Here is a 25,231-nt window from a genome sequence, read left to right on the forward strand (position 1 = left end):
ACTGGAGTGAGATGGTATCTTAGGGTGGTTTTGATTTGCATTTCTCTGACAGCTAGAGATGGTGAGCATTTTTTCATGTACTTGTTGATTGATTGTATGTCCTCCTCTGAGAAGTGTCTGTTCAGGTCCTTGGCCCATTTGTTGATAGGGTTGTTTGTTCTCTTATTGTCTAATTTTTTGAGTTCTTTGTATACTCTGGATATTAGGGCTCATTATTATGAGCTGTGGTCACCATGCCCTAAAGTAGATCTCAAAAACAATTATCAAACTGAATTTTTGTATCCTCTGTCCAACGTCACCCCTCCTCCTTCGGTTTCTGGAAACCAATATTCTACTTCCTATTTCTATTAGATTTTCTTTTTCAATGTTTCCCGTATGAACAGATACTTTATCATTCCATTCTTTATCCATTTATCCACCAGTGGACACTTAGATTTATTCCATATCTTGGCTATCGTTGATAATGCTGCAGTGAATACAGATATGCAGATATCAATTCTATATACTATTTTCAATTCCTTTGGCTATATTCCCAGAAATTGGATTGCTGTATCATAGGGTAGTTCAATTTTTAATATATTTTTAATTTTTGATATTTTGAGGAACCTCCATATTGTTTTTTATAATAGTTGGCATAATTTTCACTTCTACCAACAAAATAGAAGGACTACTTTTTCTCTATATCCTTTTCAACACTTGTTTTCTTTTTGATATGGCCATTCTGTCAGATGTGAGGTGCTATCTCATTGTGATTTTAGTTTGCCTACTGGGCATTCTTGATATACCTTTTGGCCATTGTGTCGTTTAGGTCCTTTACCCATTTTTTGGTTGGGCTTTTTATTTTTTTGCTCTTGAGTTTCTCATATAGTTAGGAAATTGATCTCATCAGATTTATAGTTTACAAATATTTTTGCCCGTTTTATAGGTTCTCTTCACACTTGTTTCTTTTGCTTTGTGAAAGCTTTTTAGATACAGAGGAATTTTATAGTCCTGTTTTTGCTTTTGTACATATTCAAAATATTGCCCAGACTAGTATTGTGGGGCTTTTCCTTCATGTTTTCTTCAGTTTCAAGTTGTACATCTAACTCTTTAATTTGAGTTGACGTATATATAAGGTATGAAGTAACAATTTGATTTCATGCTTCTGCTTGTGGATATTCGTCTTTTCCCATTTATTAAAAAGACTGTCCTTAACCCATTGCATGTTTTTCAGACCTTTATAAAAAAATCAATTGTCTGTAAATGCATGGGTTAATTTGTTATTTCAGGATTTTTGAATCCTGTTCCATTGGTCAGTATGTTTGTTGTTATGCTAATATCATGCTGATTTGATTATAGGTCTATTTAGTTTATTTTGAGCAGTGTCACCAAGTTGCCCAGACTATCCTTGAACTTGCCATCTTTCTAGCCAAGTAGTTGTAATTATAGGCATGTACCACTGTGATTGTTCTTTATTTATTTGAAGTACTGGGGATTGAATAAATCCAGGGGCACTCTATCACTGAGCTCTATCTCCCGCCCCTTTATTTTTTTGAGACAGAGCCATACCAAATTAATTGCAAAGGCCTAGAACTTGCAATCCTTCTGTCTATCACTAGAATTACAGACATGCTACCACATTCTGCTGCAATAATTATTTTTAATCTGATGTCTTTGTGGGTTCAAGTCTGCTGTTTTATTGTTTTTGTTTGTAGTACTTTATTTGCATATGTGAAGTGCATGTATATACAAAATTGTGTTTGATTGGACTATATCTTCGGGAACTTTTTGAGGCCTGGGTAGAGTTGCTCATCCAAGAGAAAATTGCCTTTGTTTCTGTCAGGTGCTTGAGGCCACTACCAACATATGACCACTTTGAAATATGTTCTTTGTCATTTTTTTTGGGCTGCATATTTAGTGTGAATTCAAGTCCCAGACTCATGATTATACATAGACTATTAACTTGATTTTGCTCTAAAGTTGCTTTTTCTTTCTCCTGACTTCAAATCATGTTGGGTATTTTGTATAGTATTTCTTTTTTTGTTTATTTTCCTTCTTCCCCCTTAAGGGCCTTCAGTCTATGTAGAGATCTTTGATATGATGTCCTTCCTTGTGTAGAACTGAGCTTTGTCTCCTATCCCTTGCAAACAGAAGTTTTAAGTCATTTGATGTGGGCAAATGACCTTATGACTCTGCACACTTTGCTACACAATTGCTTCTCTGGATGTCTTTTTTCATTATTTCCGTAATAGAAGAGTTTCTTAAGTTATTGTCCACATTATTAGAGATAGGTGGCTTGACTTTTAAAATTCAGTTTCTTCTTACCTTCCCATGATTATAACCTGAAGTCATTTTAGTAAGACAGAGCTAGGTAAGTAAGCTGACTTTACTGAGCACATATACCCAGAATCAAATATCTACGAGCGCCAGGCAAAGGGGCACGCATCTATAATCACAGTAAGTTGGGCAACTGAGGCTCCCAAGTTCATGACCAGCCTCAAGAACTTAGAAAGACCCTAAGCAACTTAATGAGACCCTGTCTCAAAATAAAACATGAAAAGGGGTTGGAGATGTGGCTCAGTGGTTAAGTGCCCTAGTGTTTGATCTTTGATACCAAAAAAATTTTTTTTAATAATCTTAAGAGTAAATTAATTTGAATATTATTTGCATATTCGCTGTTCGTGAACTATTATGGCACATCTTTTTTAAAAAAATATTTATTTTTTAATTGGACACAATTTTGTTTATTTTTATGTGGTGGCTGAGGATTGAACCCCAGCGCCTCAAACATGCTAGGCGAGCGCTCTTCCTTCCGCTGAACCACAACACCAGCCCTATTATGGCACATTTTACATACCACATGAAAATCACTGACATTCATTATAATGACTTTGAAGCATTTTAAGGCCCCAAAATATCTATTCCAAACTTTATGTACATTTTTATATCATCAAATTGATAGTCCATGTATAATCATTCATTTATTTAGAATGTTCTGATTTTGAAAAACGTAACTTTTTTCTTGAACTTGTTATAAAATATGTTTACTATTAAAAGTAAAATGTTTCCTAGAATAAACCATAACACATTTACTGCTTGATTTTTGTTGTGTTAGGGATTTACTTTGTAAGGCCTAAACAACTTTGGTTTTGTTATGGCTTATTCTATAAATTAGTTTAACTCAGTCTCCAAAATATTTACATGGCCTCCTGATAAATTTTTTATTATAATGAGATTCAGAATATTTGTTTTATTTGTCCTCTAAACGTGTTAAAACATTTATTGTATATGCTTAGGAGGAGGAAGCAGATATTGAAGGAATTCAATATAAAACCCTTCGAACATTTCACCATGGAATCAGGGTTGATGGCATAGCTTGGAGCCCAGAGACTAGACTTGATTCATTGCCTACAGTAATCAAGTAAGTTTAAAGTTTCAAATGCAGTATTTAATAATGTTCTCTAATTATGTTAAATGATGACAAGTCTGATTGTAGAGACTGTTTCCTCCGTGCCCATTTTCCATGATTCTAGATGATTCCATATTTTGATATTGCTATTAATAAATTAGAATTATCATATTTATTTGTGATTTAAATATGCAGTTATGGCAGTGATGACTTAACCATGTGTTTGGTCCAAACTACAAGGATCTTTACATGAAATTCATATGAATAATTTGAAATCTTCACAGATTCTTCTCTTATTTTGCCACCTTAATTACTGAAAATCCAACTTTCTGAAAAACTAAATTTAGTTGAGACAGTAATGCCTGCTAAAGCCGTCTGTACAAGGGCTTATATCTTGTAATCATTCCCTTCATTGCTCAGTGCATGTTTGCCTCCTTTTAATGAATTTGCTGCAATTCATCACTTTGGGGTTTTTTTGTTTATTTATGATAAGCTATTCAAATCCTTTTTGGAACTATACAAATGTAAGTAATACAAAAAATATTAACCAGTCGTTAATTTTAAAGTTAATATTTTGGGACTGGAGGTATAGCCCAGTGCTAGAACACTTGTGCAGCATGCCCTGGGTTCAATCCCCATACTGCCAAAAAGTTAAAGAATATTTTCACAGCAACCTGATGACATAACTTTGTCCTTTCCAAATAAATTACATACTTCTCTTGTAAAAAATAACACATTAAAAATTTAGAAAATGCAGTAATATGAAAATAAAGAATCCATTTATACTTCCAGTTCACTGTTTTATACATAATTATGGGCAATTGTGATTAAACTTTAAGTAGCCTTCTTTACTTTATATTTTTTTCATAGTGTTCCAAAATAAGTACATTCATAACTACATAGCAAGTAAGGTATGACTTGGCATCACTCTTAACCATCATTAACTTTTATCTTACATTTAAAAAGAAGCTCTTCTTGGACAGGGATTATAGCTCAGCGGTAGAGCACTTGCCTTGCAAATGTGAGGCACTGGGTTCAATCTTAATGCACCATAGTAAAAAAAAAGTGAATAAGATATTGTGTCCCATCTGCAACTTAAAAATATTTTTTAAAAAAAGCAGCTCTTGATAAATTCTCTTTAGCGTGTTATTATCTTGAGTTTATTTTCTTTCTCTTTCCTCGTTTTCTTTTTCGTGTTCCATTTGCTTGCTTTCCTTTCATAGTGGCTAGAAAATAAATTGTTCACCTTACTTTACTTACTTCTCTGAGGTTTCTGATTTAATTAAGAGATGGATTAAATGCTCCTAAAGTAGAAAAGATTCAAAGAAAAGTGGAGCAACACCAGGCATTCATGTACTGATTTATAATTGAAGAGACAAATCCAGATTGTGGTAACATTTTATGTGTTTTCAAAATAAAATATTTAATTTGCCTCCTATGTACTTTAATGGGCATATAATATTTCCTACAACAGAGCTACAACATTCTCCTTCCCATCCTCAGGAAAAGCATGATTATGAATTATAAAACATTCCAGTGACTTGGAGGGAGGGACAATAGGAAGGGAAGACTTTTACTTACAGAGGCTAAAAATGGATTTGTTTGGGTTTTTTTGCTTCCAGATTTTGTACTTCAGCTATTGATATGAAAATTAGATTATTTACTTCAGATCTTCAAGATAAAAATGAATATAAGGTATGTTGACAAGTATAATTCATAAATGTTCAGAGTTTACTTTAAAACATGTTATTATTTTTCTTTTAAATTATTTATCCTAATTTGAAATGAGTTTTTACGGTCATCTTCAAGGTTTGTGATTTAGGGTCTCATTTATTCTGTTATATACGGTAGTGACTAGGTTCTTAGTAATGACTGAAGATTCTAAATCTGATATCATTTAGTAGTAAAATATGAGGTAGAAACAGTAAATAACAAAATGCCAAAATCATAGTCGGGTATAGTAAAAATAAAATGGATGCAAACATACTTGGAGTAAGAGTTGAACTCAAAGGAACAAATGGTAAGGGCAGCATAGCCCAGACAGGCTTACAAAGTTGTTAAGAGCTCAGACACAGGAGCCAAAACCCCTGCATTTCAAGCCCAGCTCTACAGTTTAGTAGTGGTATAACCTTAGTTTAGTAATGGTGTAACCTTAGTCAAGTAATCTAATCTCTGTAAACTCTTACCCTAATCTCTAGGGAAAGGGTAATCATAGCATCTCCCTCATAGAATTATGAGCATTGCTTGAACTAATTCATGTAAAACGAATGGTACTTAATACATAATAACTCTATATACGTTTATATAGGGTTATATATATTACATTTTCTGGTAATGTAATAGCCCTCAGGATGGGTTGAAATTGTTATCACATTTTCTTATAAGAATGGTATTGCCTTCTTGACTGTCTAGCAAATTAAAAATATGTTATAAAGCAAAGGTAAACCTTTCTAATCATTTAGAGAGTAGTGAAAATTATGCTTTAAGCTGTGTGCAATAGGGATAACGTATGGTACAAATATTGGTTAATCTAAGGCTCTACCATGAATAACTAAATGTATAAATAGCACATAAAATTTTTACCTATTGAAAGTTAGTATGCTCGTTACAATAAATATTAAACATTTAATGTTAATTTGTCTCAGAACAGAGGAGAAGCATTGGAGAAGTATTTGGAGGAGTTTGGTTTATTAATAATCCACGGAAATGCTTTTTTTTCCCTTTTTTTATCATGCATTTCTATATAGTGAACAGATCAAATTCAAGTTTTTGGAAGGAAAGGAGAGAGGAAGGAAGAAAATCCATTGAGATATTCAAATATCTGGCAGGCTTATTTGGGACTTCAACTATAAAGATTTTGACAAATGGAACCTTGCCTGTTCACATTGTCCTCCAGCTTACAACTTCCCATTTGTTCCTTCTATGGTCAGAAGGGGATTACTGTGTTGATTGTGACTTTGGGCTTATAATATTGTCTCCAGTGCTGGCAGTTACATTGAGCAAGAGAAGGAAAACATTTGAAGGTGAAGTTCATATTATGTATATTAAGCAATAAGTGTGCAAAGCACTAGATAACAAGGTAAAAGTTTAGAGGGACTCAATCCCAGTACCCCTAAAAGGTTTTTTAGCATGTGATAAATGAGAAAGGAGGTGAGACAAGGACAGGTACAGTAAAAAAAGTATGCATGTTTTTGGAAGAAATGCGTACGAGAAAAGTTAGACTAAGCTAATAAGCAGTGTATTGAATGACTAACTTCTTTCCAAGACAAACCTTCCCAAAAAGTGGGTGTATAAATCATTCTTTAAAAATAGCAGTTTGCCAAAGAAATATTTATAGAAAAAAGAAACATGCATTGAAATCTCTTGACGCAGAGAAGTAAATATATTTGATAGGAATATTGTAGATTATTTTCCTGTTTTCTTATTAAATTTCCCATTTTGTCAGGTATTAGAGGGTCATTCAGATTTCATTAATGGTTTGGCATTTGATCCCAAAGAAGGTCGAGAAATCGCAAGTGTGAGTGATGATCATACCTGCAGGTATGTGGCTTATGTTATAACCACATTTAAAATTTTTCCTTTTATTTTAATGAGAATATATATTTTAAAAATTAGATAGGGACTAGGGTTGTAGCTCTGTGGTAGAGTGCTTGCCTAGCAAGTGTGAGGCATTGGGTTCGCTCCTCAGCACCACATAAAAATAAATAGTTAAAAATTATTATGTCCATCTACAACTTAAAAAAATGTACATGCAGATGTGAAGTTTTGAAAAAAAATTAGACAAAGTTCAACATTTATATAAATTGCACAAATTATTATAAAAGAAACATATTCTATTTAAATCAGAGATTTGGCACCAACATGATTTTCAAAATCTGTGAAGTCAGTTTTCATCCCAGTTAATGGAAACTTTCATTAACTTTGTGAATATCTTTCTGCCTCTTGTTTTAGATGTACACTTTTGTAAAATTTAAATATACGTTAGATCAAATATTGGGCAAGATCAATAGAATAATAAAAGGCCATTATCATATTATGAAGTTATGTCACAGATCATGTTTAAATAAATGTATCATAATGAACTACAAATCTCAACTTGTTACATGAGACTCATGGAAAATTTGGTATTTTGACAAATTCAAAAGTCTTTATATAAGGTTTTCTGCAAATACATTTCAGTATCATGTTCTTCCATCCTACCCCCTAGTTTAGGATGGATGAGGTAGCTATAACATTTTAATAGTTCCTAAAGCTGGAGAATATCACAAAAACAAGCTGAAGAGCAAGTGTAGGAGGTGGAAATAAACTGAGAAGTCAGGAGTGAAATGAGACAGTCAGTCATTAGAGGAGTAACAATTTCTTCATTGGCTTTATCAATACTGTGATCAAAAGACACTGCTCTGCTGTTTTGCATAGTTTTAAATCATTGAAAAAGCTTTGTCAAAATCATTAATATTTATTAATTATTATATACATATTTTTAAAAACTATTAAATATCATTAATAGTGATGTAATTAATAGTGATATAATAGTAAAATTGCTGGCTACTTTTTTATAATTTTTTTGTCTTTGTAGAGCTCACCTTTTTAAAGTTTCAGAATTATAGGCCATTATTCTTTATGTATGCACTGCCTGTTAAAATTTTTATGTGAGGGAGATGAAAGATTTATATGACATTAAAATTTTAGGTCCCAAGTATTTACAAAACCAAGTTTGTATAAAGACCTTAAAATGGCTCATTTTCAAGGTAATAAATCACTAGATATAAATATTGGCATTTCAGTTCTCTAAAACATGGATATTTCAAATCACAAGCATTTGGAATAATAAAACTTGAAAAGGGAGGAAATGGATGTATTTGCAAGCCAAGGAATAACCTGTGAATGGTGAATAACAGCCAGGGATACATAGGAATACTCAGAGGTCTATGATTATTTTTTCTCTTATAGTAGACGTTTGAAGTTTTTTTATAGACTAGTAAATTTCTCCAAAAATCTTGGTGATTTCCAGCTTTTTTTTTTATTAAACAATAAGAATTTTAAGTGTTATCACCTTTCATTATCATCATTTCATAAAAGAAAGGACATAATTCCTTTATGAAAATAAAGGGCTTAGCTTCAGAGTAGGTCCTTTAAATAAATTTATCTTTTTGAAAAACTATTTACATTGTGCCTGAGTGTCTGATTTTGCTAGATTATGGTTGATGGTGTTACTGTAGCAGGTATTCACACTCCTTACCCCCTCTAATGGAGGGAGATTTTCCTATCCCATTGGGCTTAACTTTGTGACTCATTTAGGACAGTGTGATGTTAGCAAGTGTGACACCAGCAGAAGCTTTAAATGTTTTACCTGGTTTGACTTGACCTCTTGTGCTCTATCATCTGCGGTAAGGTGAGCATGTCCTAGATAGCTAATGGCCCCAGAATGAGAAATACTAGAGCAGATATGGAACCATCTGGCATTATGAAACAGCTTCCCATAGACCCATGAGGGAAAAATTGTGCTTATTTTTGTAAGCCTCTGATATTTTGAAGTTGGTACACATCATCATTACAGTAGTAGCTGGGTAGCTAAATTTAGAATTTGTCAGTTTAGTCCACTAACCAGAAGTAAACAACAACTCTGACTGGCTAATAAAACTAAACAGTATGGACAGAATTAAATTAAAAAAAAAAATACAACCACCAGAAGATGCAACTATGTAAAACAAGAAGTTAAAAGAATAGTGTCATGCATACTCTCACAGTTGTAAAGGAGAGAAATTCTAAAGGGATACACAATAATAGAAACACATTTCAGTACCACCATCTTCATTAACTCAAAGGATAGACTTGCCAAAGTACAAATAAGGACACTAGCACATGGAAAGTGTGTAATTTGGACAGAGGGAAGAGCCATTTACATCATGGGTATGACTTTTCACACTGACTAAAGTAATGCCAATCATACTCTGGGCCTTCATGTTGGTAGTAAAGGTACATTATTGAAATCCTTGTCTGATCTTAGTCAAAGCCTTTATCACCTTGGGAACAGATGATACCAGGCATAAAATAAATTAAAAATGAAAAAAAAAAAAAACCTGTGCTAAATCCATATAGAAGATCAATAAAGAAACAAAGGACTTCAACAACATAAAACTAGATGTAACAGACATACACTAAAACACTCGAAACATTTCCACAATTAGCATAATACGCATTCTTCTCAAGTGCACATGGAGTTTTTTCAAGAATAAACCATATGTTAGGCCTTAAGACAATCATCAGTAAACTGAGAAAAATGTAAATCATATTAGACTGCAATGGAATAAAACTAGAAATTAAGGAATACTGTAAAAATCTACAAATTCATGTTTACTAAATGTGGCACTCAAACATCTAGTGGGTCAAAGAAGGAAATACAATGCAAAACATTTTGAGATGAATAACAACGAAGTACAGTGTATAAAACTTATGAGATGCAGCAAAAGCAGTGCTGGGAAGGAAGTTTGTATCTGTGAACCTACATTAGAAAAGAAGGTCTCAAATCAGCAACCTAACTTTATACCTTAGAACTAAAAAAAAGGACAAACTAGCACCACAGCTAACAGAAGGAAGAAAATAAAGATCAGAGGATAGAGAACCAAAAAGTTGGTTCTCCAAAAAAATTCAACAGAATTAACAAGCTGTTGACTAAACAGAAGAAAAGAGAGAAAGTATACCCAACATATATAATCAGAAAAAAATGGGGATGTTGCTTTTGTTCTTGAAAAATATGAACAATTATATACCAACAAATTAGATAACTAAATGAAATGGACACATTCCCAGAAATAGAAAACTACCACAACTGCCTCAAGAAGAAAGAAAATCTGATTAGACCTATAACAAACAAAGGAGTTTGAATCTGTAAAAAAAAAAAAAAACTAAAACTCTCAACAGAGGACAAAATGCCTCACTTGTAATTTCCACCAAACATTTAAAAAATTAACACCAATCTTTTTCAAAAACTTTCAGAAAACAGGAGGGAACACATTGTAACTTATTCTGTGAGGCCAGCATTACTCAGATATCAAACCCTTAAGAAAGAAAAGAAAATACAGACCAGTATCCATTATAAATATACATGCAAAATCCTCACCAATGTCTAGCTAAAGTGAGGAAAATTTCTTAGAAGAAAATATAAGGACAAATCTTAAAGACCTTGGAGTTGACAATGGTTTCTTAAATACAACACCAAAAAACATGTAAAACAAAAGAAAAATGCATAAATTCAACTTAATCAAAATTAAAAATCTTTGGGCATCAAAAGAGGCTGTGAGAGGGTGAAGAGATAATTTACAGGGTAGGAGAAAATATTTGTAAATCATAAATCTAGTAAGAGTGTTGTCAGATACATGAAAACTCTTATAATAATTCAACAATGAAAAGACAAACAACCCAGTTTAAATGTGGAGAAGGTACTTGACTAGACAGTTCTACAAAGAAGTTATACAAATGCTATTCAATACATGAAAAAGTGCTAAATGTCATTGATTATTAGGAAAATGCAAATCAAAACCACAGACATTCACTAAAATAGCTATGATTTAAAAATGGGACAATAACAGGTGTTTAGGAAAATGTGAAGGAATTGGATACTTTACTGGAATCATTATAAAATGGTACAGTGCAACTATTATAGAAGATAATTTTGCAGTTTCTCAAAAAGTTAAGTGTTGAATTATCATGTGTCCCAGCAATTCTACCCCTAAGTATATACCCAAAAGATTTCCGGAAATGTGTTCAAATAAAAATTTGTAAAGGGATATTTCTGTCAATACTATTCTCAAAAGATGAAAATAGCTCAAATGTGTGGATTTATCAGTGGATAAATGGGTAAACAAAATGTGGTATATCCATATACCGGAATATCTTCATGAAAGGAATGAAGTATTGATACATGCTACAACTTGAATGAACCTTAGAAATATTATATTAACTGAAATAAGCGAGACCAAAAGGCCACATTTTCTGTGATTCTATTGGGATAATGAATATGTTGTGGAACTACATAGTAGACAACACTGTAAATGTACCAAGTGCCCTTGTGTTATGTATTTTTAAAAATGTGAATTTTGTAGTACAACACATTTTTTAATGCTAGGCTTTAATATGTAAAATATTATAGTTTCATCAAAAGAATATTTTATTGTGGCACATACATAACAAAAGAGACTACAGCATAGCACAGTCTTACGATATAGTCTTAACATCTGTACTATAAAGGGCAGAGAAAAAATGTCTCTGACCCAGTGTCTCTTTTAAAAGTAATTTTTGAAATTACTTCACTATTTTGATCTATGCACATTTTCTAATGTTTGATTTGACATTTCTAAGAGAGAGATAATACTATAATTAGTTAGTAGATTGGTGGCCTTAGTAACACCATTTTAAAACAGCCTATTTCCTGAGTAGATTCATGAAATACATGTATTTTGTTTGAAAATTGGCATTCTGAATCACACAGAATAAAAATTCACACTGTGAACTAAGGTGCTACTGATAATATGAAATATTATTATGGTAGAAGATTGGTTAAGTTTTTATCAGATTCCTTCTAGTTTTAATCTATGATCTGTGCAATATTTATGAAAATTGAGTTCTCAATTTAGCCTATTGAGAACAATATATAGTTACAAAAAAAATTAAAGTGCCTTAATTATATTTTTATAGAATAAATAAACACATGTTTATAGAATAACAGTGTTAAAACTACATATGTCTGCATACTGAAATAGTCTTTGTTCCTCTTTATAATGAATAGGATTGCATATCAGAAAATAACAGGAAATTTTAAGGCAAAGGCAAGACTACCAAGTGCATGGTCCAGGGATATTATTGGCATAGAGTACAGTGTAAATAGTGCCATCTGGAGTTCTACAGCATCATAGCCCTGAGCAAACTGCAGTATTACAATAAAGGCTTGTGTTAATAGAACAAGTTAAATAGGCTTAAGAGAAAAAGGAAATAGCATAGCAAAACAATCTATAGGATGTTAAGTTGAAAAACAGAAGGAAAATATTGCAAATCATCAGTTCGTATGTGTATAGTATCAAATAATTCAGTGTTTTGCCAAGGAACAAAGTATTGAAAAACATTGCAGAAAATTTATCTTCTCTCTTGAAATGTTCCCACCTTTTATGAGTTTCTAAAGCTTAGTCTGTCATTTGAAAGTTATATAATTATTAGTATTGGTGACTCTTAGCCACTGCCTGCCCTGTGGCATCTCAATCATTAGGACAACCAAAAATGCCACTTAACTTGTTGAGAACCACTGATATATTATTTTTATGGCACTATTTTGAGCATTTAAAATAATGCTACAAAATCATAAATCCATGAATCTGGGTAAAGGAATGAATACAACTATGTATGTGTCACAGTATCTTTATAAAAGTGTTATTACCAAAAAAAAAAAAAAAAAGCATCTAACAGATGTGTTTAACAAAAGAAATTCCCCAATAAATTGTGGGATTACTAGCCATTCAGGATCTTGTATGAACATATATACACACAAATATGTATGTGTACATACATTGGGTTGTATAAATACTGGTTTGATCTGTGTGTATTATGTGTGCTCTTCTATGCAATTGCACAGGAAGACATAAATACTGACATTCATAGTTATGACCCAGTGTCATCAAAAGGAAGTAACAATCATTACAATATTTTAGAGGTAAAAAAAGTACATATTCATTTAGATAGATTTATTGTCTCCTGCTTCCAAAAGAAGGTAAAAGTGGTATTTAAATATTTTAATGGGTTAAGCTTATTATTTAAAAAACTCACAGAACATCTCATTCCCAGTTAATGCCAAATAGCAGATGTTCTTTTATATCAGAAACAGTACCATTCTGTAAGAACAAGTCAGATCAACAAGTATTTATTAAACACATTCAGTAGAGTCAACATTTAGTACTTTGGGGGATACAAAAGAAACATACGACCCAGTACTCACTATATCTACAAAGGATGTCAGAAGTAAATCCATTTTCTGTTCCTCCTTACCCTTTAATAATCTTTTAAGATATTAGATTAAAAATTTATGGCAAAGGAAAATTGACTTCTAGAAACTAGGAATATTTTAGTATAAGACTAGTGAATTAGAGACACATAAGGTACCATTCCTTTCGTCTGTAAAACATGAAATAATTGTAAATGCCATGTTCTAGCTAGGATCATTTTTTTTTTAAAGAATGGGAGAAGGGATAGGATATAAGAAATAAAGAATAACTTTGTTTCGTTTTTAGGAATATAATCACACTACTGAATAAGGGAATACTAAATTACCTAAGCTAGTCACTAAGCCAGTAGTATAGGGTTATAAGAGGAAAAATGTTAGAAGAGGGAAAACAGTGTTTATCAAATGTCTTTTGTGTGCCACATGGTGAGTTCTTGCCATATCACCTTTGTCTTGATACATTGGAGAGTCTTGTAAGATCCCTAATTAGAGTGCAGTAGTCTTTCTCCCCCACCCCAGTTGGGATCACAAAATATGTGATATATTTAAAAACAGTCCTGGTGGGAAGCAGACAAAAGGGGACTGAAGATAGGCCAATGAACTATTCTTGGGAGGTAATCCACGTTTAGGAGCACATAAACCATGCCTAAATAATTCCAGATACGAAGTGAAATCAGGATAATTCCTATTATTCATTATAAGGTTATGGTTAAATCAGGAAATAAAGTTCCCTGCTTATCTTCTAAAATTCCCTCTAATTTTTAGAATATGTTTAATCAAGAGTAATTGTTGTATAAGTTTAGCAGAGCTTTGAGAATGGAGTAAAATTGATAGTTTGTGTTGTTTGATAGTACTCCCAATAAATAGAAGTTAAGGATTCTGTGTATAAAAAAAAATACTGTCTGAAAATAATAAAACCTTGTGATCATAGTTTCAGACCTTTTTTATTCAATGAATAAAACCAAATGTTAATGAAAGATTATTATATCCTAAAAATCAATAAAGTGATTAAAGAATTTTCTAAAATTTTGCATGATGATGTACTGCTAACACCATTCTGTGGTATTCAACACTTTGTTCTTTCTCATGTGCCCTTCTAGATGAAATACAAAACCAGTATTTAATAAAGTCTTTTACCAAACCAGTGATTACAGTAATTTCAGCTTGCCTTATGTGGCCCTCATGTGGTTACATTAAGTGAATTATATAAATGGGAGTCATGTACAAATACTTTTCAGGTTTACTTTGAAATCCTTTAATGTGCATAATGAGGACTACTTTGCCTTATCTATAGTTTTCGTATTTAGCATGTAGTCAAATTTTAAATTGCAAAGTTTTGTCGAAACTTTTGTTGGACATCATGAAATTCTCATATTTCCTAGATAGTATAGGGGTATTTGTATTAAGGATTGTGTCAGTTAAAGAACTTACAAGTCCTACTCTGAACTCCTTAAAGATGAAATTATATATGATCTGTTTGAAAACTACCATATGGTATTTCTTTGCAGTTGAGTTTAATTCTGATGAATGTGACAAAATTTATCACAATTCCCTTCCTTGAAAAATCTACCTATTAAGTTTTTAAATGAGATGTTAATTCTGCTATGGGGTATCTTCCGTTTCTCACTTCTGGGATATTAAACTTGTAGTTTCTGCTTAGTTTCTCTTTTTAGTTCTTATTCAGAAGTTAGTAAAATAATCTATTAATGCTGCTAGCAAACTGTCACTACTACTTGCTCAGTAGACTTGAGTACTTAAAAACAATAGGAGTCAATTAGTCTTATTTTCTAAATATATTTGAAGCAGTGATCCTTACTAAAGTATCTTTTATAAAACTCCTACTTCAAGCTATCGTACCATTTTGGTTTTGCTCCCTTTTAAAGCTTTTATCTTTCAAGGTTCTTCATAGTCTGAGCCATTACTAACAAAGATTATTCACCACTCTAACCTACCAAACCCACTATCAAGATTTGTCAATCTAATCCCTGGATTGGGGCCTTTAGTTGGAAGATTCCCTACCTTTGAACTTCTTTTGTGCTTAAACAGTTATTTCAGCAATAAATTATTTATTACTTGCTTTATTTACCTTTCTAGTTGTGTGTTTACTTACTAAAGAAATATGCCATGGCTTAACTTTTTTTTTTCAATCATCTACATCATAAGTATCTTGGTTACTGATTACTTGGAAATGAGAGAGAAAATCCTCATTTTGTTATCACAAACTCAGTGAAAAATGTGTTTCTTGTTTAGGATACACAGGAGGTCCCATTCTTGCACTCAGGGATATTGTAAAGTGCCTCTAACTACATCTCTGTAGTATTACTTTTGTTCTTGTTTTCTAATTTAATTATTCAGTTCACTGATTCATATGATCTAGTCATGTCTTTTAGAAAGATTGTGGTGTATTCTTTGCTTTACCCTTTACAGAGGGCCAAATGGATACAGATGTGTCATTTAATCTCATCCATTCCTTCTTTTGTCTGTGCTGTCAAAAACATTTGGTAGAAGAAACTTCCTTCTACAATGAACTCCCTAGGAGACAATGAGCTGCCAATTAAAAATGGAGAACAAAAAGAATAGAGCATTACCCAGGAAATTTCCTTTTGAATTCTCAAACAGAATATCAACCTCTGCTAATTGTCCATTTAAAAGTCTTTTGAGAATATGTAAGATATCCCAATATGCCAACACCAAATTTATAGTACCTTTTTATTAATTAAATGGGCAATTGTATCTGGGTACTATATGGTAGGGATACTTAATGAAGTTCTGCTGAAAAGCACTGGGTCTGAAATGAGGAAATAATTTTAGCAATAAACTACTAAAAGTAAAGTAAGTATAATTCATAACTTAGACCCAGTTAACTCTTCATCCATCCTTTTTATGACTAACAAGAACAGTTCTATTTAGGACTACAGTGATGGTGAGAGGGAAGATGTTTGTTATAATTACAGTTCAAATTGGGTCAAAACTGTAGTTTATTTCACTTGAGAGTAATACTGTACCAGTGCCTTTTGATTCACTGGGTCTGACTTCTTAATGTATTAACAGATGACCTTTACCTTAGAAGCTTTTCTTTTGCAAACAGTTAAATATGTATACATGTGTATTTCATATAGCTCCTAATTTTTTGGCCCAGGTAATTTAACCTGGTAACATTTATGCCATACTTCTATAAGTAGTCCATTGTCGTTTCATATATTTGTTTATTAAGAAGACAATGAGCCCTTAAAATTAATTTTTTTAGTAATTTTATTATTATAAAAAAATTCTTGCTAAATAAATTTGGCAATACTAAAACCTGAATTTCCAAATTTTAAATTTGTTTTCCTGTTATGGTAGAAGCCCTTTTTTTTTTTTTTTTTTTTTTTTTCCTTTAATGATCTAGACCAGTATTTCTTAGAAAACCAAAAAGTCAGTAAACTCAGGAAATCATTTTGAAAGTTTGCCTACCTGTCTTATTCAGATATACAACATATATATGAAAAAAACATTTGCCAATCTTTTTATATTGGGCCCAAGCTTTTTTCTTAGGTTATGAGTCATTGATTGGCATTGGATTCTTGTTCTACATGAGCAACAACCATAATACAATGTCTACAATGAATACAACATTTACAAAAGTAGTCTTAATTCAGAATACATCTGAATTTTGAAGATTTTTTTGTTGTTATTTAAGTTTTTGTAACTGTCTCACATACCTAATTTAAGAGGGTCTTTTTTCCCTTTTAGAAATAGCCTTAGTTGCCAATAACTTCATCAAAAGAGCTCTGTCATTTTCACGTTTTATCCATTTATATAATAACAATTATATAATTACAACAATAAGACTTTACATCATATATATAAACAATGGTTTGCTAGGGAAAAAAACCCATATTCCCTCTTGGTAAGCATACAAGAAATACATAAGTGGGAACATTAAGAAATTGCTTTCTCTTTTTCTTCATTTCTACAGAGGGAGAAAGGAAGAATCTGTCACAAGGAAATCCATTTATAGAGCTTCTGTATATTGTATTCACTACCTTTTAAAACTTACATAAATATATACATACATAGATATATAAAAAGAACAATATAAAATGCAAGAATTACAAAATAAGGCCAACTGAAAAGCTGTGCTTTTTGCCATTCTGACAGTATTTAATCAGAAATAAGAGAAAGTTTTAGCTTTTTTCCATTGGTAATTAAAAACGAACAATGAAAGAAAGTATGAGGTACAGCTAATTTGGAAAACTGTTCAGTGATACCTGAATAACATATTTGTAAACTATGGTCCAGCAATTCCGTGCCTAGGTATGTACCTAGCAGGTATGTGTATGTAACGGGGGTGGTATATGTATATCTATACTCAATAAAATTGGACCATGTACAAAAGGTTTATAGTGGCATTTTTGGTAATGACCAAAAATTGGAAACAACCTAAATATCTGTCAGCAGTACAATGAATAAATATGCTGTGGTATACTTAAATAATGGAATACTGTATAATTGAGTTGTTAAGTCTTATTTCTCTTTTTGATAGATGAGAATGAAGAGATTACAACATGCAACAGAGTTTGCAAATCTCATAAAACCTAATGACCAAAAAAATATGTAACATATGATTGTAAAATACAGACAAAAGTAAGCTATGGTGTTAGTAGAAGTTAGGATAGCAGTGTTAGTAGTCAGCTCTTCTGTGAAAAAGCAAGGAAATGTGATGGGAACACAAGGCAACTTTTGGAATTCTGGAAATACTCTGTGGTCTCATTGAGTGTATTCAGTTTTAATTATATACCTAAGATTTGTATACTTTTATTACACATATTTTTTAAAAAAGCAAAAGATGGGGCTGGGGATGTGGCTCAAGCGGTAGCGCGCTCGTCTGGCGTGCGTGCGGCCCGGGTTCGATCCTCAGCACCACATACCAACAAAGATGTTGTGTCCGCCGAAAACTAAAAAATAAATATTAAAAAAATTTAAAAAAAAAAAACTTTAAAAAAAATAAAATAAAAAAGCAAAAGCAATGTGACTTTATCTGATGAAACTAATGTGGACTATATGAACCATGTAGTAAAGACAAAGAAAAATGAGTTGAGTTCCATAAAAGGATTTGAGAAGGGCTTAATTTTATAATTTATCAAAAAAGGAAATAGGCCTTAACAACCTAAATTATATCATCTGTAGCTAATTTGGTTAGGATAACTTATTTCAGCCCAATTTGTTGTATTTTGCATACTTAGTTACTTAAGTTTGCAACCACTGAGAATTATTGAATAAGCATATAAATATGAACCATAAATCATTTTATCCTAGTCCCCTAAAAATTAATCTGGATCATTCTCTTTAAACCTTCCTTGTGTTCAAGTCAGTTTTTTTAAAAAATTAGGTTCTATTCAGGATAAAATACTGTTTTAAATTTTGGCTTATTGGAATATACTTAATTAGTTGACAATTTTATATAATATCTCAACCTAGATTTTCTATCCCTTTTCTTTCCTTCATTTGAAAATGTTGAAAAAAATCATAAAAATGTCTGGTATGTATTTCCTCAATTTATATAGTAGCCAACAAAAAAATCAAATATATATTAGAATAAGATCAAAAGAATGGATGTTTTAAACCATCTTCTCATGGGATTCACTGAATTTGGAAGGAATATTTATGTTGTTTCAATAATGGCAAAATATATGCAAGCCCAGTGCTATATTATGCAAATGAAAATAGAGAAGAAAGAAATATTCAATTGCCATAATTAATAATCTCATTCATTGTGGGAAGTGAAACTCAATTGTATAAACCGTTGGTAAATGTGATTCCCCTCTTCGATTAAATTGTAATTGTCTCCCTTGTGTAGTAAATGCAGATGAAAAGTGTTGATTTAGCAAAAGAAAAGTGTATGCTTCAAATATTTAATCAAGTAGATAATCATAAAAAATGCAACTATGATACTCTGTAATTTCTACAAGGAAGAAAAATATTTGAAATAATGTCATTTAACACAGAGTCGCATTGTCTAATAAATATATCTACAGTCTTTGAAATAAAATTTAACTCTATGCATAGGATATATTCCTGAAATTTTTTGAAATTGTTTTCATCCTAAAGAGAGAGAAACTATAAAAACCAGAAGAAAATGAACCCACGAACCCAGGGTCTTAAGCATGCTAAGCACAGAATCCACTGGTCTATGCCCCAGTCCCTGAAGTGTTCAGTTCTCAAAGACCATAATTCTGTGGGCACTTTGCCAGCCACCTACTAATTTCTATCTTTGCATGCTGATCTCTTCCAGTACCATATAATAGTGGCTGAGTAAGAAGACTTAAGTTGACATAAAAAGTCTGGGTGGGGAATAGCAGTTCTCAGAACAAAGTACCATACCTGAGATTATGGGGTCTTAATTCCCCACTGTAGGTGGGAATGCCATTGAGATGGAGATCCATGTCAGAGAGTAACCTGGTCCTTGTTACCATGGATTTGTAACTAATGAGGACAAAAAGAGTAGGAGGAACCAAGTGCCCAGTCTTCAACACACCTTTAATCTAGTAGCTATCAAGTCCAGCTACCTTTGGGAGAGAACACTGAAGAAGTGAGTCAGATTGGAAACTGTATAACATAGGAAGTATCCTCTGGTTGGAAACCCAAATGTACATGGCATAAGCAATTCCATCTGTGGAAAATGATTGTGCCTCTAAATGCACATCACCACTTCATATTAGCTTCTTTATATGTTATTTTGAAAATGAAAGTGCTGGGTAGGGGATGGGAGGTTAAGCATTCCTGGTTAATTGAAGTGACTACTAGGTGAAAATGTACCCTGATAATTTACCTAGAAGCTTCAATATTTTGCCATAAGGTAAAGAATATAATTGAAAAACAAATTATTGTGTTGCTATCTTATATTAATTAAAAAATGTGTGTCTCTTTATTTCATGATTTTAGTAAAACTAAATTCTTCATACCACTTTTCATACTTTCTAATAGTAGTGTTAATTGTCTTTTAAAATAATTACAAGTGTTTATCATAATTTGTAGTAAGAGCTTTGAATAAATTTATGGAAATTTGATTTTACTAGTAATTTATCAAGAATATTTAACATTATACTCTTATTCTTTTATTAGGATTTGGGACTTGGAAGGAGCACAGACAGCTCATTTTGTTCTTCATTCCCCTGGAATGAGTGTGTGCTGGCATCCTGAAGAAAATTTTAAGGTTATTATTTATAACTTAGCTTTCTTTAATCAGCTGAAAAGACATATAAGATACAATACATATACCCATAGAAGAGAAAAATCAATGGCTTCCCATCTCAGAAACTCTAATTGGCATGAGTACATTTGGATTAGTCTAGATATCTGTACTTTAAAAGTTTATCTAAAATTGTTAGTTTTAATTTGACCGCCATCATCCACAAATGGCATTTATTCAGAGTACACTTTTCCTGACGTGTAGCAGATTTAGTCTAAAAACTTATACCCAGACGATCTAGTAGCATTGTGAAGTTAATAAAGGAAAAAGGACAGGCACAGTGGCACCTGCCCATAATCCCAGCATCTCCAAAGGCCAGCCTCAGCAATTTAGTAAGGCCCACAGCAACTCAGAGAGGCCCTGTCTCAAAATAAACAATAAAAAGGGCTGGTTATATAACTCAGTGGTAAAGCGACCCTAGTTCAATCCCCAATACCAAAAATAAAAAGATAAAAAAGGCACATCCAAGCTTGTGAGCCATAACATATAAACAGGAAGCATCAGTGACTTCAGGCAGATTTTCCCTGGTTACAGTGATGTTCAATTTCTATTCGGAGTAGAGCTTCCTAAAAATACTAAAGATACACTAAGAGATCTGATTATCAATTGGTCTTAACTCTCATTTCATCGGGAAAACAGGAGCCATTCAGTAAGAGTTGTTATTGATGGCTCATGCCTGTAATTTCAGCAGTTCAGGAGGCTGAGGCAGGAGGATAGTGATTTGAAAGCCAGCCTCACTGAGGACCTAAGCAACTCAGTGAGACCCTGTCTCTAAATAAGATATAAATAGGGGCTAAGGGTATAGCTCAATGGTTAAGCACCCCTAGGTTCAATCCCCAGCACCAAAAAAAAGTTATGTTGTTGGCCAATATTTTCTATTTAACATCACTACATTTATTATATCTGAGTAGAATCCAAGAAGTTTCAGCTTTCTTAAAAGTAATCTTTCAGCTGTTCTCTGGGGTTCATTCCTGTCCCTTAGGCATCCTATTTTCACAGCCCTCTAATGTCTTTATACACTTTCTCCATTCTGTAATATCCTTAAGTTTGCACAAAACGATAAATTTGACTGACCATGGCAAACAAATAATGCTCAAGCGCACTGGGCCCTCAGCTAGCATTTCATTTACTTTTCATGGTACTCTTATGAGTCTCAGATGATCCCCATTTCACAGATAAGGAAACCAAGGTTCAGAGAAGTTAAATAAACTTGCCCAGAGTCTCATCACTGGTAAGTGAAAGAATTGGCATTTGAACCCAAGCAACTCAACTCAATAGTTTTTGCTGTTGATGATTGCAGTCTTCCATATTTCCTTTAAATTTTAAACTTTTACATCTTTTAAATTTTAAACTTTTACATCTTTTATTTCTAAATGTTTGAATCTATTGCCCATAACTTTTAACTTGGGTTCTGTTTTCCTGTCTCTTGGTCCAACCACTGTCTCATTCACTGTCTCATTCACTTCTTTCAGAAATTACCACTGATATTTTCAACACATAAAATGTCCTTTTCCTTAATTCTTAATCCCAAGGCAGCTTTTTCCACCATGGACCACCTCTGTCTTGAAAGCCCTAGCTGCACTACCCTAGTCCTCTTGAGTAACTTTGCATGTATCTTTTTCTTTTTATACCGTCATCTTTTTTTTTTTTCCCCTATGTATTTGTGAGTTGTCCCAAGGATTAGTTTCCACTGATACTATACCCTCTTGTAATAGGGGGTAATAAAAGGAATAAGTTTCCTTCTTTAAGTTTTCTTCTTTTTTTTTCTTTTCTTTCTTTTTTGACTTTTAAGGAAGAAATACATGTAAATACAGCATCACAGATAATAAGTATTAGAATTTTTAAAAATCTATTTAGTAGACTACTAACATAAAGAACAAATAATCAAATCTTCTCACAGCTTTCAGAGAAGAGATAAGCCCCAGACTGTGTCGGCGTGTTCTTTGACCCTGGGATTCCTTGGAAATTTGTTTCAGGCCTATTAGATCTTTTTATGAGAATTATGCTCTGGATATATGTATGAACAAAATGTTCTAATTTATTCATGTTAGATGCTTAAGTATTATTTCTGAATCCAGGTCCTAAATTTTGTTTTATGCCTATATTTCTTCCCTAGAGCCGTGAGTCTACTTAAAACAAAGATTCTACCAAAATGTTAATACTGCTATGTTTAACTACAATAAACTACTTTTTTTAAAAAAAAATGACCTAGATGAGAAGTAAGAAAATTTATTACAACATCTATCTCCAAACGTGTAAATTAATGCTGAATTTGTTAATATTTCAGATCACTTTCTTCCATATGCTTTATTTTTCTTCTAAAGATCATTAAAATTCCTTTTATATTTAATGTTTCTATGATTTCCTAATGTTTGGAAGTCCCTGCTCCAAATCACATTAATTCACAAACTAAAGTCATATTTAATTCTTTCCTTCCCTCAACAAACATTTCCATGCCTTCATGTCCTAACTCTACGTGTTCCTTCATGTCACTAACTCTTTTTGTTCCTTTCTTCCTTAAGATGCATCTTCCTTTTCCTGTTCTCTCAGTTAGCTTCCATCAGGCATTGATTGTTTCTGAGGTCTCTGACTCTCTACTCTTTGAAAATCCTTCCTTCTTTTTGGTTAATATTGTTAAAATAGCAGATTCACATATCACTCCTAAACTTAGAAGCTTAGAATACAGAAAAGTGTCACAGAGAATTGGTTTAGAGTGTGGACTTTTGTGTTAACTGCCTGAAGTCAAGTTCAAGCCTGCCACTCAGTAGTTGTTTAAACTCTCTCATTTACTGCCTTCATTTCCTCAACTTATAAAATACTTTTTTATAGCATCACTAAATGAGTTAACATTTCTAAAATCCTTTTGAAAGTACATAGTAAGCAATCAGATGTTGAAGGTATTTTTACAGCTACAACAATCCAGTGCTTTCCAGTGGCCTACCATGTCAGATCAAACACAGAATTTTTATTCTCTTATGCTTGATCTTGATGGAAAAAAACAAAAGAGAAGAGAGTTGGGTCTCTGATTACCTGTCTCATAGAATTCTTAGAAAAAAATCACGTGGGATATAAACTGCATAAAAGAGCCATATAATCTGGAAATCACAAAATACATATAGTAAAATGGAAATTTTATTGAGATTGAGGCTCATGTCTTTTATCTTTGACTTCTGTTGAAATTAACAGTGTTTACATGTATATTTGTATAAAGTTGATCCTCATTCACAGATTTTGTATTTATAAATTAATATACTTATTAAAATGTATTTGTAACCACAAAATCAGTATTCCTAGCACTTTTGAAATCACAGACATGTGCAGAGCAGCAAAAACACTGAAACATCTAATGTGCACATTCCCACATAAGGTCAGACAAGGTGGCACTGCCTTCTTAGTCCTCGTAATATAAATACATGTCTTTTCCAAGGTCTGCCAGTGGCACATTTTTTATATCTTTGTGCTTTTTGTTGTTAATTTTACTGTGTAAAATGGCCCCAAAACACAGTACTGAAATGCTATCTAGTTTTCCTAAGTACAAGGCTATGCTATGCCTTATAGAGAAAATATATGTGTAGATAAGCTGTTTTCAGGAATAAGTTATAGTGTTTTTGCTTATGAGGTCTATGTTAATGAATCAATGTACTTTACATAAGGTGACTTTAAACAGAAACACAAAGGTATGTCTGCATTGACCAGTTATGAAAAATGATCTTTGGAGCTTCCAAGAATCTAACCCTATATTTACCCTAGGAACAGTTGTTCAAAATTTGCTAATTCAGTGTTTGCAGCCACTTTAGAGCACCTAACTCCCACAAGTAATGAGAGTCAACTGTATATATAAATAAAGTAGATGTTCAATGGAGGACTGTTAGAAGAGTAATGGAATGTCGGCCAAAACCCCTGAGCTAGAGATGGCCTATCTTGTTAGAAGTAGTAACAACATTTTATGCTATTTTGTGATACAAGTCCAATCACATTTTAGCCATATAGTAATTTTTTGAGTCTGATATAATTGTCCCCCATTTTATGGGTGAGAAAGAAGTAGATTTCAGGTCTTTCATCAGATTGTGGCAGAGACTAGGAGTTTTCATGCCAGTTTCCACATTCTTTCCAGTCTACCACTGTTAGTTCACACCTTCAGTGATGTTCTTATCTTAATATAATCAGAATTTAAACAGCATTCTTAAAAAGAAAGAACTTCAGAGAATTTTATAGAGCACTTTCTTTGGGCATCAACAGCTCATATACTTAGATAGGCACAGCATTCTCTTAATTTGTACATTTGATAAGTCACAGATTAAAAACACTGATTATTGAATATCTTTTTTTTTAATTTTTTATTGTTGGTTATTCAAAACATTACATAGTTCTTGATATATCATATTTCACCCTTTGATTCAAGTGGGTTATGAGCTCCCATTTTTACCCCATATACAGATTGCAGAATCACATCAGTTACCCATCCATTGATTTACATATTGCCATACTAGTGTCTGTTGTGTTCTGCTGCCTTTCCTATCCTCTACTATCCCCCCTCCCCTCCCCTCCCCTCCCCTCTTCTCTCTCTGCCCCCTCTACTGTCATTCATTTGTCCCCCTTGTATTATTTTTCCCTTTCCCCTCACTTC

At 32.5% G+C, this 25,231-nt stretch overlaps 1 protein-coding gene across 1 annotated transcript in view; it reads left to right on the forward strand.

Annotated features, from left to right (window-relative positions):
* Nup37 (nucleoporin 37) overlaps nt 1–25,231 on the forward strand; it is a 39,820-nt gene that overhangs the window by 11,464 nt on the left and 3,125 nt on the right. The window contains exons 3-6 of the mRNA XM_048803047.1: nt 3,276–3,400; nt 5,011–5,083; nt 6,834–6,928; nt 20,478–20,713. Of these exons, the coding sequence (XP_048659004.1) occupies nt 3,276–3,400; nt 5,011–5,083; nt 6,834–6,928; nt 20,478–20,713 (529 nt within the window). The remainder of the gene's footprint in view (nt 1–3,275; nt 3,401–5,010; nt 5,084–6,833; nt 6,929–20,477; nt 20,714–25,231) is intronic.

The sequence above is a fragment of the Marmota marmota genome, unplaced genomic scaffold (assembly GCF_001458135.2).
Source record: "Marmota marmota marmota unplaced genomic scaffold, marMar, whole genome shotgun sequence".
Classification (NCBI taxonomy): Eukaryota; Metazoa; Chordata; class Mammalia; order Rodentia; family Sciuridae; genus Marmota; species Marmota marmota.